The following is an 11,822-nucleotide window of genomic DNA, read 5'->3' as shown; positions in this document are numbered from 1 at the left end:
AAATGCTTCTTATATAACAAGTAAAGGGCAAAAGGAATCTTAAATGTGAGTAGAAGGTAGGGAAAACTGCCTGTGGTTAACATGGGGATGCACCCCTAGGTCCCCTTTCCTGAATGGAGGGTTTATTCCCTCATGTGGCGGGAATGCTGCTGGAAGGAGACCCCCAGCTGTCAGCCTCCTTTGGGGAATGCCTGAGCTAAGGGAAGGTCCTCTGCCCAAGGTCATGCTTTTTCTTCAGTGGCTGCCACTTCTTCAGTGGCCCAACCCTCTTGCCCCAACTGGAGACACCTGAGAGGAGCCAGCACAAGTCAGAGCTTTCCATGTGGTCAGCTCAGTTCTCTGTTGGGGTTGCTTCGAAAGCTTACCTTCTCCCTCAGCCTGATCCTACTTTCTCCCCTGCCCTTCCACAGCACTGATACCAAGAGCGCCCTCTAGAAAACAGCCTGCACACAAATCTTCATCTCAGAATCAGCTGTGCGCTAAGGAGCTGAGTCATTTCCCACTCTTTGCGACCCCATGGACTGTAGCCTGCCAGGCTCCTCTCTGTCCATGGGATTTTCCAGGCAAGAATCCTGGAGTGGATTGCCATTTCCTTCTCCAGGGGATCTTCCCGACCCAGGGATCGAACCCGCGCCTCGTGCAGCTCCCACACTGCAGCCAGACTCTTCACCATCTGAGGCACTAGAGAAGCCCCCAGAATCAACTTGAGGGAACCCAAATGGCAACACTGCATATCTAAGTAAAACACACAGGGTGCCACTGAAGGCAGAGATAAAACTCTGTGAAGTTGGCCAAGTAACTCCCACCTGTGAAAGCATGTGGGTTTGGAGATGCAGTTAAGGTTGTCTAGGTGACAAGTTGTCACCTCAGTCAGTCAGTGAAGTTGCTCAGTCGTGTCCGACTCTTTGCAATCCCGTGGACTGTAGCCTACCAGGCTCCTCCATCCATGGAATTTTCCAGGCACGAGTACTGGAGTGGGTTGCCATTTCCTTGTCCAGGGGATCTTCCCGACCCAAGGATTGAACCCAGGTCTCCTGCATTGCAGGCAGATGCTTTACCGTCTAAGCTACCAGGGAAGCCCTGGTTATATTTTCAGGACTTGTGGTTGTCACCTTACCGCCATTCAAATGCAGGAGCAGTGAGACAGAACAGGCTGTTCCTTCCCTTGCATGGCCACACCCTACCTGAGCCAACCAGACAGAATCAAGTTTAGGCAATTCTTAAACACCTTTAAAGAAGATTCCAAAACCACTCTTGGAGCTGGCACCCCATGTAAAGCTGAGAAACCTTAATTAACTATCAGAAATGTTCCCCTACAATAAATTTAAATTCCTCACACCCTGTAGGTTTTGATTTCTTTTTGCTCTCTTAGGTAGAAAACATAAGCTAGTTTAGTGACAATTCATGATTCATCTTCAATCTATTCTTCAAGGTGAACAATCCCATTTCCACTATGTTTTTTCTTTTTGCAAACGGTTATACTTTCCATCCTGTCATCATGTCTGTGGCTTTCGCTAACAGTCACAAAGAAATTTCTCTCAAATCTTGGTCAATTCAATGGTTTTGTCCATTGCTCTTCTATTAGAGTTAGCTTTATCATCCTGCATGGCAAACAGCAAAATAATAAGGCACCATCAACAAGTCAACAAGGTCACTGTCCTTGGTTTCTACGCTTCAAAGTCAGCATTCCCACAGTCTGAAAATACAACAGGGCTTCTAACTGAAGAGGTGGGAAACCAAAACGATAAACGTCAGGCTGCACAATTCCCAAGGACAGAGAAGCTACTGGGCCCCCCAGATAACTGAAGTAGGGTGGTATTCTGCAGAACTTGCCAGAGGCAGGCAGCTCAGGTTGTGTGCTTCTGCCTATGAGAGGAATCTAGGCACATCAGTTATTTCTTTCTTGCCAAGAATCCTTGAAACATTTATATTTCTGAGTTATGAACTGAAAGTGAGATAAGCCCTATTTTATTTGCTGCACTTATCTCAGGATGTTTCCCGGATCTGTGTGGTAAAATAACGATTTAAGTAGGGGAGAGAAATAAAGGAAGTACATTCAATTATTTGACTATCTTTGACCCACAGAATAATTATTATGTTTAAGTGTGGATTGGTAGGGTTTTTAGACTAATTAAGAAAAGTTACACCAGTGGTTCTAATGACGTGGCAAGGCCCGGAGACATGTCTGCTTGACCCCGCTAGTTGTGGTGCGGGGGGTGGGGGAGCAGGGCGCGCTACCGCCATCTAGTGGATAAAGGCCAGACTGCCGCTAAGCACCCTACAGGGCAAGGACAGCCCCACGCAACAAAGAATTATCTGCCTAAAATGTTTTTTGGTTTGGTTTGGGCTGTGCTGGGTTTTCATTGCTGCACAGGCTTTTCTCTAGTTGTGGCGAGCGGAGGTTACTCCCTAGTTGTGGTCCACGGGCTTCTCACTGCGGTGGCTTCTCCTTTTGCGGAGCACAGACGCTGGTTTGTGGGCCAAGTAGCTGTGGTGCTAAGGCTTAGCTGCTCCGTGGTATGGAGGATCTTCCCAGACCAGGGACTGAACCCAAGTCTAATGCATTGGCAGGTGGATTCTTTACCACTGAGTCACAGGGAAGCACTTGCCCAAAATGTTATAGTGCTGCGATGGAGAAGGTCTGACTTACAAATAATTTCATGTCCATGTACTCACGTCTTCAGGAAGCTTCAAGCATTGCTGATTTTCCTACTCTTCATACTCAGTGGGCCTGGGGAAATTACAAGCTGCTTGACTGACAATGCACTGTCTTATTTTTGATGGTGGCAGAGCTGAGGAGCAAAGACAAGGGAAACCCAAATGTGAAGTGAAAGCAAGCTGACCTTGGTTCATGGGTTCCCTTCAAAAGCAATTATATACTTTATGTGTGGGAATCTGTGAGCAGAAGGGCTGGAGCTAGTGGTGAAGAACCCACCTGCCAATGCAGGAGATGTAAGAAATGCGGGTTTGATCCCTGGGTCAGGAAGATCCCCTAGAGGAGGGCATGGCCACTTCAGTAATCTCGCTTGGAGAATTCCATGAACAGAGGAGCCTGGTGGGCTACAGTCCAAAGGGTCGCAAAGAGTCGGACACGACTGAGTGACTGAGTACAGCACGGCACACATGAGCAGGAGGGCTGATGAGAAAATAACAAGGAGTTCTTATAATTACTGCCTAGATCAGGGTTTTGTTTACAGGCACAAAGACATGCCTCTTGTTTTCAACTCTGCCATAATCTCATCCCCAGACTCTGAATCAAGGACTGAATATGGTGTAAGTAGAATAACCAGGTACTCTCTTCAGTTGGTTTTGAAACCACTGCAGTGATTTTAAGAAAACAGACTTTCTACAATCTGGCAGTAAATTGACCAGCCTGGTATATTTTTGCATATACATTTCTTACTTTTCTGAAGAAAAAACTGGTATGCCAGAATTTTTCAAAGCTAAAATTATGGTATAAGCAACAACTCTGCAGGCAGCCTGTGCTTCAACATGCAAAAGCAGAAACAGGAAAGTCAGCCAGGCAAGAAGGGCCTGGTCAGGCATATGACAGTGTGGGATCACTGCATGATGGGCAGGATCCCACTACAATACCGCCTTTGAAATGCCTTGAAAAGCAATCTTATGTCTAGAAAATAAAGCCCTCAACTCCAGGCCCGAACTCACCCCACTCATCCCACTCTTATCCCTACTTCAACTGAAAAGCTCAAAAAGAGAAAAAGTGCTAGAATTTAAAACATTTTAATGTAGAATGAATTTTTTTTAAAGGGCCATCTCCTTAAGAACACGAATGCCCTGAGAACAGTCCTCAAGGAGGCTTCTGGAAAGCTGACTGACCAGGAAACACGAGGATTCTGTCTCCCCACCTAGATGACAATTGCAGACCCTGTCTGACATAACTATTCTGGGACTCTGGAGTCTACTGAAGGCTTACAACTTCCAGGGGAAGGCTTGGACAGTAAAGTGCAATTGATTTCAGTCAGTTTTAACTCTTGGTACAGCAGCAGCGACCCACCCCACACCCCGAGCCCCGTGGCAGGCAGCTGTGCACCTGCTCCTGGAGCACCTGCAGACAGCGTGCAGAAGCCAGGCTGGGCGAGAAGAATCCTGTCTTCCAAATAGGGGGCTCTGAACTCTGATCGCTGCTCACTAATTAAGCTCAACAAAGAGGCCTTTGACTATTATTGTTTCACCTCCCTCCATTGTTGCAAGTCCCTCCCTGCTCCAGCTGAAGTGACTTCCAGGGGATTTAAAGGCCCAAAACTCATTCTTTTCCTCCTCCCATTTTTTTCTTATTCCTGTTTTGAAGGACAGTTACAAAAGAGTGGGACATTCAAAAGCAACTCCATATATAATGGAAGTTAGGAAGTCATTGTGCACACTTAGAGGAAAGCATGGGCTCAGAAAAGATGTGAGAAGACGGTAAGTTTACACTTCAAACAGATCTCTGGCACAGAGATGGCCTACAATTAAAACAGAAAACCCTGGGGACCAGAGAGAAGCTGATTTCCAGAGTCACCAAATTATTAGATTCTAATATCCAGTTTTCAAAAAAAAGCCCCACAAGGTATATAAAAGAAATAGAAAAGTATTGCCCATTCAAAGGAAGAAAAAAATCAAGAGAAACTACCCCTGAAAAAGAACTGATATCATGTCTACTAGACAAAAACTTTAAAACAACTGTCTTAGATGTGCAAAAAGCGCTAAAGGGAGAGGTAAAGAAAGACAAGAAAATGATGGCTGAGCAAAATGAAAATGCCAATAGAGAGACAGAAAACCTAAAAATAAACCAAAAACAAATTCTGGAGCTGAAAAGTACAATAATTGAAATGAAAAATTCACTAAAAGGATTCAAAGGCAGATTTCAGCTGCAGATAGAACAATGGAAATACTGAGTCTGAGAAAAAGAAAGGAAAAAAAAACTGAAGAAGGAAAAAATAGAGCCAATGGGACCTATGGGACACCATTAAGGGGACCAAAATATGCATTGTGGAAGTCCCAAAAGAAGAGAGAGAGAAAAGAGCAGAGAGAATATCAGATGAAATAATGGTTAAAAACTCCCCAAATTTGATGAAAGACATGAAATAAACATCCAAAAAGTTCAAAGACCTCCAAACAAATGAATTCAAAGAAACACACACTGAGACATTACAATCAAACTTTCAAAAGACAAAAACAAAAAATCTTGAAAACAGCAAGAAAGAAGTGATTCATCAAATACAAGGGAACTTCAATTTGATTATAAGATTTCTCATCAGAAACAAGCTTTGGAGCTCAGAGGCAGTGCTATTCAAAATGCTAAAACAAACAAACAAACACACAAAAAAAATCTGTCAAGCAAGAATTCTAGATCCAGAGAAACTGTCCTTTAAGAGTGAGGAAGAAATTAAGAAACAGTGAGGGAGAAACTAAGACATTCTCACATAAATGAAAGTGGATGGAATTTGTTACTAGCACAGGGTCTGGCACACAGAGAACACTTTAAAATTATTTCTCTTCAAACATGGTAGGCAGAGATGCCTTGTATAAAAATGAAAATGCCATGGGAGATGAATAGGTAAAGCAAAGAGGACTTTTAGGGCAGTGAAACTATTGTGTTTGATACTATAATGGTAGATACATGTCATTATAAACTTGTCCAAACCCACAGTATGTATGTACAACACCAAGAGTGAACCCTAATGTAAACTATGGAGTTTGGGTGATAACGATATAGAACTGTAGGCTCATCAATTGTAACAAATGTACCACTCTGGTATGAGGAGGTATTGATAACAAGAGAGGCTGTTCATATGTAGGGAAAGGGAGTATATGGGAAATCTCTGTATGTTCTGCTCAATATTGCTCTGAGCCTACAACTGCAAAAATAAAATAAAATCTACTTTTAAAAGTCATGTGTTTAGAAAAATATGATGGATTTTGGCTATTTCTATCCCAATGAAGAATTTCTATTATAGCTATTTCATTACAGCTATCAGAGAACAATGTCATAAATCTAACATTAATGCAGTGCTGACCCAAAACACTATAGCTACTAATATGACCTAATACCTATTAATACACAACCTAAAAAACAAAGCAGGAATCCAACAGAAATGCACACATGTGTTCATGTACAAGACATGTACAAAAATGTTTATGAAAGTACTATGTGTATGTCCCATACTAAAAACAATGTAAATGCCCATCTAGGTAGAACTGTGGTATACTTATATAATGGAATAATAAAGAGCAATGAGAATAAACAAATTTACATGACATGAATGAATACCATAAAAATAAATACATTTTGATTTCACTTACCTAATAGTCAATAACAGGCAAAACTCATCTGAGGTATGAGAAGTCAGGTATGGCTGTCTCTGGGAGGGGGACAGTAGTGACTGAAAGGGGGCTTCTAGGATTCCGGGAGTGCTGTTTCTTCATCTGGGAGTTGGTAACACAAATGTGCTGACTTCATGAAAAATTATTGTGCTCTACAGTCATAACTGTTCAATTTTTAGAATGTGCTGTGTATATGTATATTTATTTATCAATCAGATTTACCAATAAAATAAAGCAAGAGTAAAGCTAATTCACAAGATTGGCATTAAATATGAAAGATTCCAGGTCCAGCCTGAAATTTATTCATTGAACTACTTATTGAAATTTACTTTGTACCCAATACTGTGTTTGATTTGGTGATATAATGGTAACTGTTATGGGTTGAATCATATGTGTCCTCCCAAAATTATTATGTTGCAGCCCTAATCCCAGTACCTTAAGATGTGACCTTATTTGGAGATAGGGTCTTTACAGAGTTAAAATGAGGTCGTTAGGGTGGGCCCTAATCTCATATGACTGGTGTACATATAAGGAAATTTGGACACAGACAGAGGGAAGATGACATTAGAAATATAGAGAAGGTGGTCACCTATAAGCCATAGAGAGAGGCAAAGTCCTAGGGCCAATCGTTCCCTTACAATCCTCTAAAGGAACCAACCCTGCCCACACCTTATCCCAGACTTCTGGCCTCCAGTACTGTGAGCAATAAATCTGTGTGGTTAAGTCATTAAGTTCGTGGTACTTTGTTTCAGCAACTCTAGAAAACTAACACAGTATCCTTCCCCCATTTTCCACACCCTCAAAATGCGCTGTCCTTTCCATCAATAAAAAGTACTATCCCTGACTGTAACCATGATAATGGTAATAACGGACAGCCTAGAAAAAAGAAACATGGCATAATTAAGGAAGTCATAAAAGGCTTCCCTGAGGAATTTTTAACCAAGGTAAGATATGAATTAAAAGAAATTCTTAACTAGGTAAAAAAGAAAGGGATGAGCCTTCCAGGGAGAAGTAGCAGCACATTTTCAAGCCCCTTACAAGAACAGGATTCCCTGGTGGCTCAGACCATAAAAGAATCTGCACACAATGCAGAAGACCTGGGTTCTATCCCTGGGTCAAGCAGATCCCCTGGAGAACAGAATGGCAACCCACTCCAGCATTCTTGCCTGGAGAATCCCATGGGCAGAGGATCCTAGAGGGCTTTCCAGGTGGCGCGGTAAAGAACCCGCCTGCCAATGCAGGAGATGTAAGAGCCACAGGTTCAATTCCTGGGTCAGGAAGATCCCTTGGAGAAGGAAATCGCAACCCACTCCAGTATTCTTGCCTGGAGAATCCCATGGATAGAGGAACCTGATGGGCTACAGTCCATGGGGTCACAAAGAGTCGGACACAACTGAAAGCAATTTAGCACTAGCACTAGCAGCATCACCTATGAAGCATCCTTGCCAGTATAACTGAACCTAAATCTAGTTAAGTCTTTACAGCTAACTTCCATTTATATGAAATATGGGAAAAAGAAAATCAAGTTAAATAATACCAAAAGGAAGTAATCAGACAAATCTAGAATGTGGAACATTGCCAATGACAAAAAAGCCAGTCTAATCAGTCAATGGCAAGAGAGGAAAAGAGAGAAGGAGGAAGAATATATGCAGAGACACAACAATAGAATATTTAGATCCTAATTGGAACAGCTCAACTGTCACATTTAAGCAACTGGTAAAATCTGAATATAGACTGGATATTAGATAATACTAAGGAATTATTGTTATTTTTACAATGTGCTGTCTCTTCCCACTGAGGCTGTAATCTTGACAACAGAGACCATACATAAAATAGGTATTTAGAATGTGTTATTGATAGTGATGTTGACTCTTGATACTTACAATTTAGGCAGGTCAAAAGCACTGGAAATTCATTACTCCTTTATGGAATTACTGAAGTTTTGAGTTGTAAATGACAAAAGGAATTATCTAGTCAAAATAAATTCAGGAGGAAAATGACACAACGCTAGATCATGGCAGAGCCAGTCTACAATGCGGGCTCCTGTGCCGTGAGGTTCATGTTATGCCTCTTCCAGTGCAGCTTATGGGGGGGGTCTCACAGCTTCCAGTCCTTTACAGTTCGCAGCTGAACTCTTTGTCCTCCCCCCACTTGACTTTATATTCTTGTTCTTCCACCTAGCTCCATCTCCAGGTGTCCTAATTTAGATTCACTTGACAAATTTCACTTTCCTTGGGAAAACTGCCAAAAGTAATGCTAACAAAGAAGAAGAATAATGAGTGGAGGAAAAACATGTTGGTTAAAACCAAAGAAAAATTAACAGTAATAACAATGGCTGCTCTTTCAAGTTTTTTCCAGATTTCTGTACCTAATCCATGCTACTGGCTTTCATGTATACATTTTTTCCCAAGTCTGTCAATGAATACATAGTACCTTTCCATCAATCATATATGCCTCTAAGAAAAAAAGGTGTGAAGCCATAGTACATAAAGAATCAATGCTGCTGAAATACCCTCTCTCCTCCCCTTCCTTTTTTCCATCCTTCATGTTTTATTTTCAAAAATCATAGCTAACATGAAGGACAGAAATAAAAATATTATTAGACATTATTATTCTTTTAGCACTTATGTTGGTTTTTAAATTGTGCATATGTATTACTTTTAAAAATATTACATTTTAGAACACTGAATTATAATTCTCCAGTACTGTGCTTGCCAATATATGGAAAATTGAGAACTCAGTCAATACTCTTCTGGATTTGTAAGGTAAGCCCAACAACCTTCATATTAGTGTGAACAGATAGCTTAGTATAGGCAGTAAGGTGTGTTATATAAAATACTCCAAAGGGATAATTATACAAGTATAAATGGACAGATATGTGGGACTTAGTAAGTCTAAACCAGAGGAATATGTGTTTCTGGGATCTATTACATCAAAGGCTATCTTCTACTGAGTTCTTTTACTACATAATATACTACACATCCATGTCACTAAACCTTTAGGGGAGGTAAATAGCCCATATTTTACAAGGAGGAAGAGGAAAAATTTGAATTTGACTATGAAGCTATCTGATTTCAAGTTTGCCATTCCCTTTTCCAGGAGGTCTTCCCAACCCAGAGATCGAACCCAGGTCTCCTGCATTATAGGCTAATTTTTTTTTTTTTTTTTTAACCATCTGAGCCACCAGGGAAGCCCATAAAATAAAATGTATACATTCAATAATTTAGGAGGGAAATACTTATGCTCTTTTATTCTATCTAATAGCAGCTCATGTTTACCATGTTCCATGATCAAGGCTGACATTCAGCTATTATGCTCTGGTATGGCATAAGGGCTGAAAGCTATTCTCAATAGTTAGGTATCCGTTCTGTTTTGATTGATGACTATGCCATGCTGATCATTAAATATTTTGAATATCAACACCTGTCCAAGACACAGAACTCTGAGTTTTCAATCAAATACTTAGAGACTTGAAATTATCCAAAGCTGCTTTGAATCCCATTTTCCATGCCTACAGGTATCCCAGGTCTATCTATTTGCAAAATTTGGCTATTCTTTCTCTAAATAAGACATGCTGAAACTCTCATTTTATAGTAGAAGCTTAACACTGCCATTTATAAACGCCAGAGCTTGAAGCACATCTTTGAGTCAGTAGTACAAAATTACTATATTCGAGGTTTTCAACAGTGAAAACCTTGAATTGACATCCTGCCTTTTAAGTCAGGCTTATGCATTTAATATTTGGGAAATCACCTAACAGACTGGATACAACTCACACCTTCCTCAGTTCTTACTGTTAAGTCAGATCACCAGAATGGAGTTTAGATATTAACTTATGCCCTTAGTAATACCTAAACTGAGATTTATACAGACTTATGCTCTTAGATTTTTATCCAGTCAATATATAAGAGGGATAAATTAGGAGTTTGACACTAGCATATATCCACTATTATATATAAAACAATCAATAAGAACATACTATATAGCACAGGGGATTATACTCAATATTCTATAATAACCTATATGGGAAAAGAATCTGAGAAAGAATGGACACATGTATAAGTGAATCACTTTGCTATACACTTGAAACTAACACAATGATGTAAATCAACTATACTTCAATGGAAAATAAAAATTAAAACATTTTTAAAGGAAAAAATAGGAATTTTTTAAAAAGATTCAATATACAAAATGACCATATTAAAAAAAAAGAAAGCAAAGGTATAAATATTTTAAGGACAAATCTAAACATCATCATAATAAAAGAAGCATGATTTATTTCTGAGACCTTCACACTCCAGATTTATTTATAAGTTATACCAAAACCAGTTTACCCAACCAATATACATAAAATGTTATACAGGCTCCCTCAACTGGCTAAGATGTAGAACTACCAAAAAACATGCTGCATTAAGTTGACTGTATCATCCTCTTCAGAAATTTCTGTAACCCCAGCTTGAGATCGAAGAACAGACATGATGTCATTAGATAATTGGTCAAAGCCATTCTGTAAACATACATTTGCTACTTCTTGCCACTTTTCTAGGGAGCAAAATGGATCATTTATCATAAGATGTTCAACTGCATCTGAGGAAATAAAATCCAATATTATAGAACAGCACTCATCTTATAATTTATACTTAACAATTCTTCAAAAATAAAGAAATATCATTTCAACTCCATTCCTGTTAGATCCAATTCCTTTAAGTGTCATGTGGAGTTCCCAGTTGAGCTCATGGTTAAATACTCAAGTGTTAGTTCGTTCTCCTCCTTTTTCATTAACCTTTCTATGCCTCAATTCAATCCTCCACCATTTCACACATTCCCTATTCCTCCACTCATCTCCTTCTTGGTAACGTCAGCAGATGCTGAAGGTTGAGATGTAGGGAACTCAGAAAGTGAAGACTGTAGGACCAGCCTCATTCACAGTCTCTAAGGTACCACTAGGAACTAGTTAACAAATCTGATGGTCAACTTTTCATGATCCTTCACTTTCATAAGTGCCCTAATAGCGCTAACCTAAGGATTTAAAAAAAAATCTCTGGTAAAACCTCCATCCAGCCTCTAGACAGAGACATTTTAATGATGAGGCTTCTATAACAAATGTTTTTCTAAAGGAAATAAAAGAAGGATTTAGTTTATTAAGGAAAACTAATGATATTATTTATAAAAAAAGAAATTATTTTCATAATTACTTTTTAAAATCATTTATAGTCACCCTCTTTGGGACTATTTATGGAACTCATTCCTCTATTACCTTCATTACTTATGATATTTGATGAATGAGGATTTCTATTCAGGATATTGTAATCACTGTTATTTTATTCCTACCATGATTACTATTTTTCTATCAAACAAAATATTTTAGTTAATATCTATAATGATAATTTCTAAATTATCTTCCCAAATATGTTTTCATGTAATTTACTCTTCATTCTTTGGCCCCATGTAATAATTTAAAATCAAGGTATCTGCTCAAATTTCTATATTAAATTAGA

The 11,822-nt window shown here is 39.5% G+C and overlaps 1 protein-coding gene across 6 annotated transcripts in view; it reads right to left on the bottom strand.

The window, feature by feature from the left end:
- Window positions 1-10,583: 10,583 nt before the first annotated feature.
- The window catches only part of CLHC1 (clathrin heavy chain linker domain containing 1), a 39,902-nt gene continuing 38,663 nt past the window's right edge, over window positions 10,584-11,822 (bottom strand). For all 6 annotated transcript variants that reach the window (XM_065929278.1, XM_065929275.1, XM_065929280.1 and 3 more), the window contains one exon: window positions 10,584-10,911. In XM_065929278.1, the coding sequence (XP_065785350.1) occupies window positions 10,715-10,911 (197 nt within the window). In that variant the 3' untranslated portion in view covers window positions 10,584-10,714. The remainder of the gene's footprint in view (window positions 10,912-11,822) is intronic.

The sequence above is a fragment of the Muntiacus reevesi genome, chromosome 3 (genome assembly GCF_963930625.1).
Source record: "Muntiacus reevesi chromosome 3, mMunRee1.1, whole genome shotgun sequence".
Lineage (NCBI taxonomy): Eukaryota > Metazoa > Chordata > Mammalia > Artiodactyla > Cervidae > Muntiacus > Muntiacus reevesi.
Note: the sequence above shows the minus strand (reverse complement) of the source record. Positions and strands in the feature narration are given on the sequence as shown.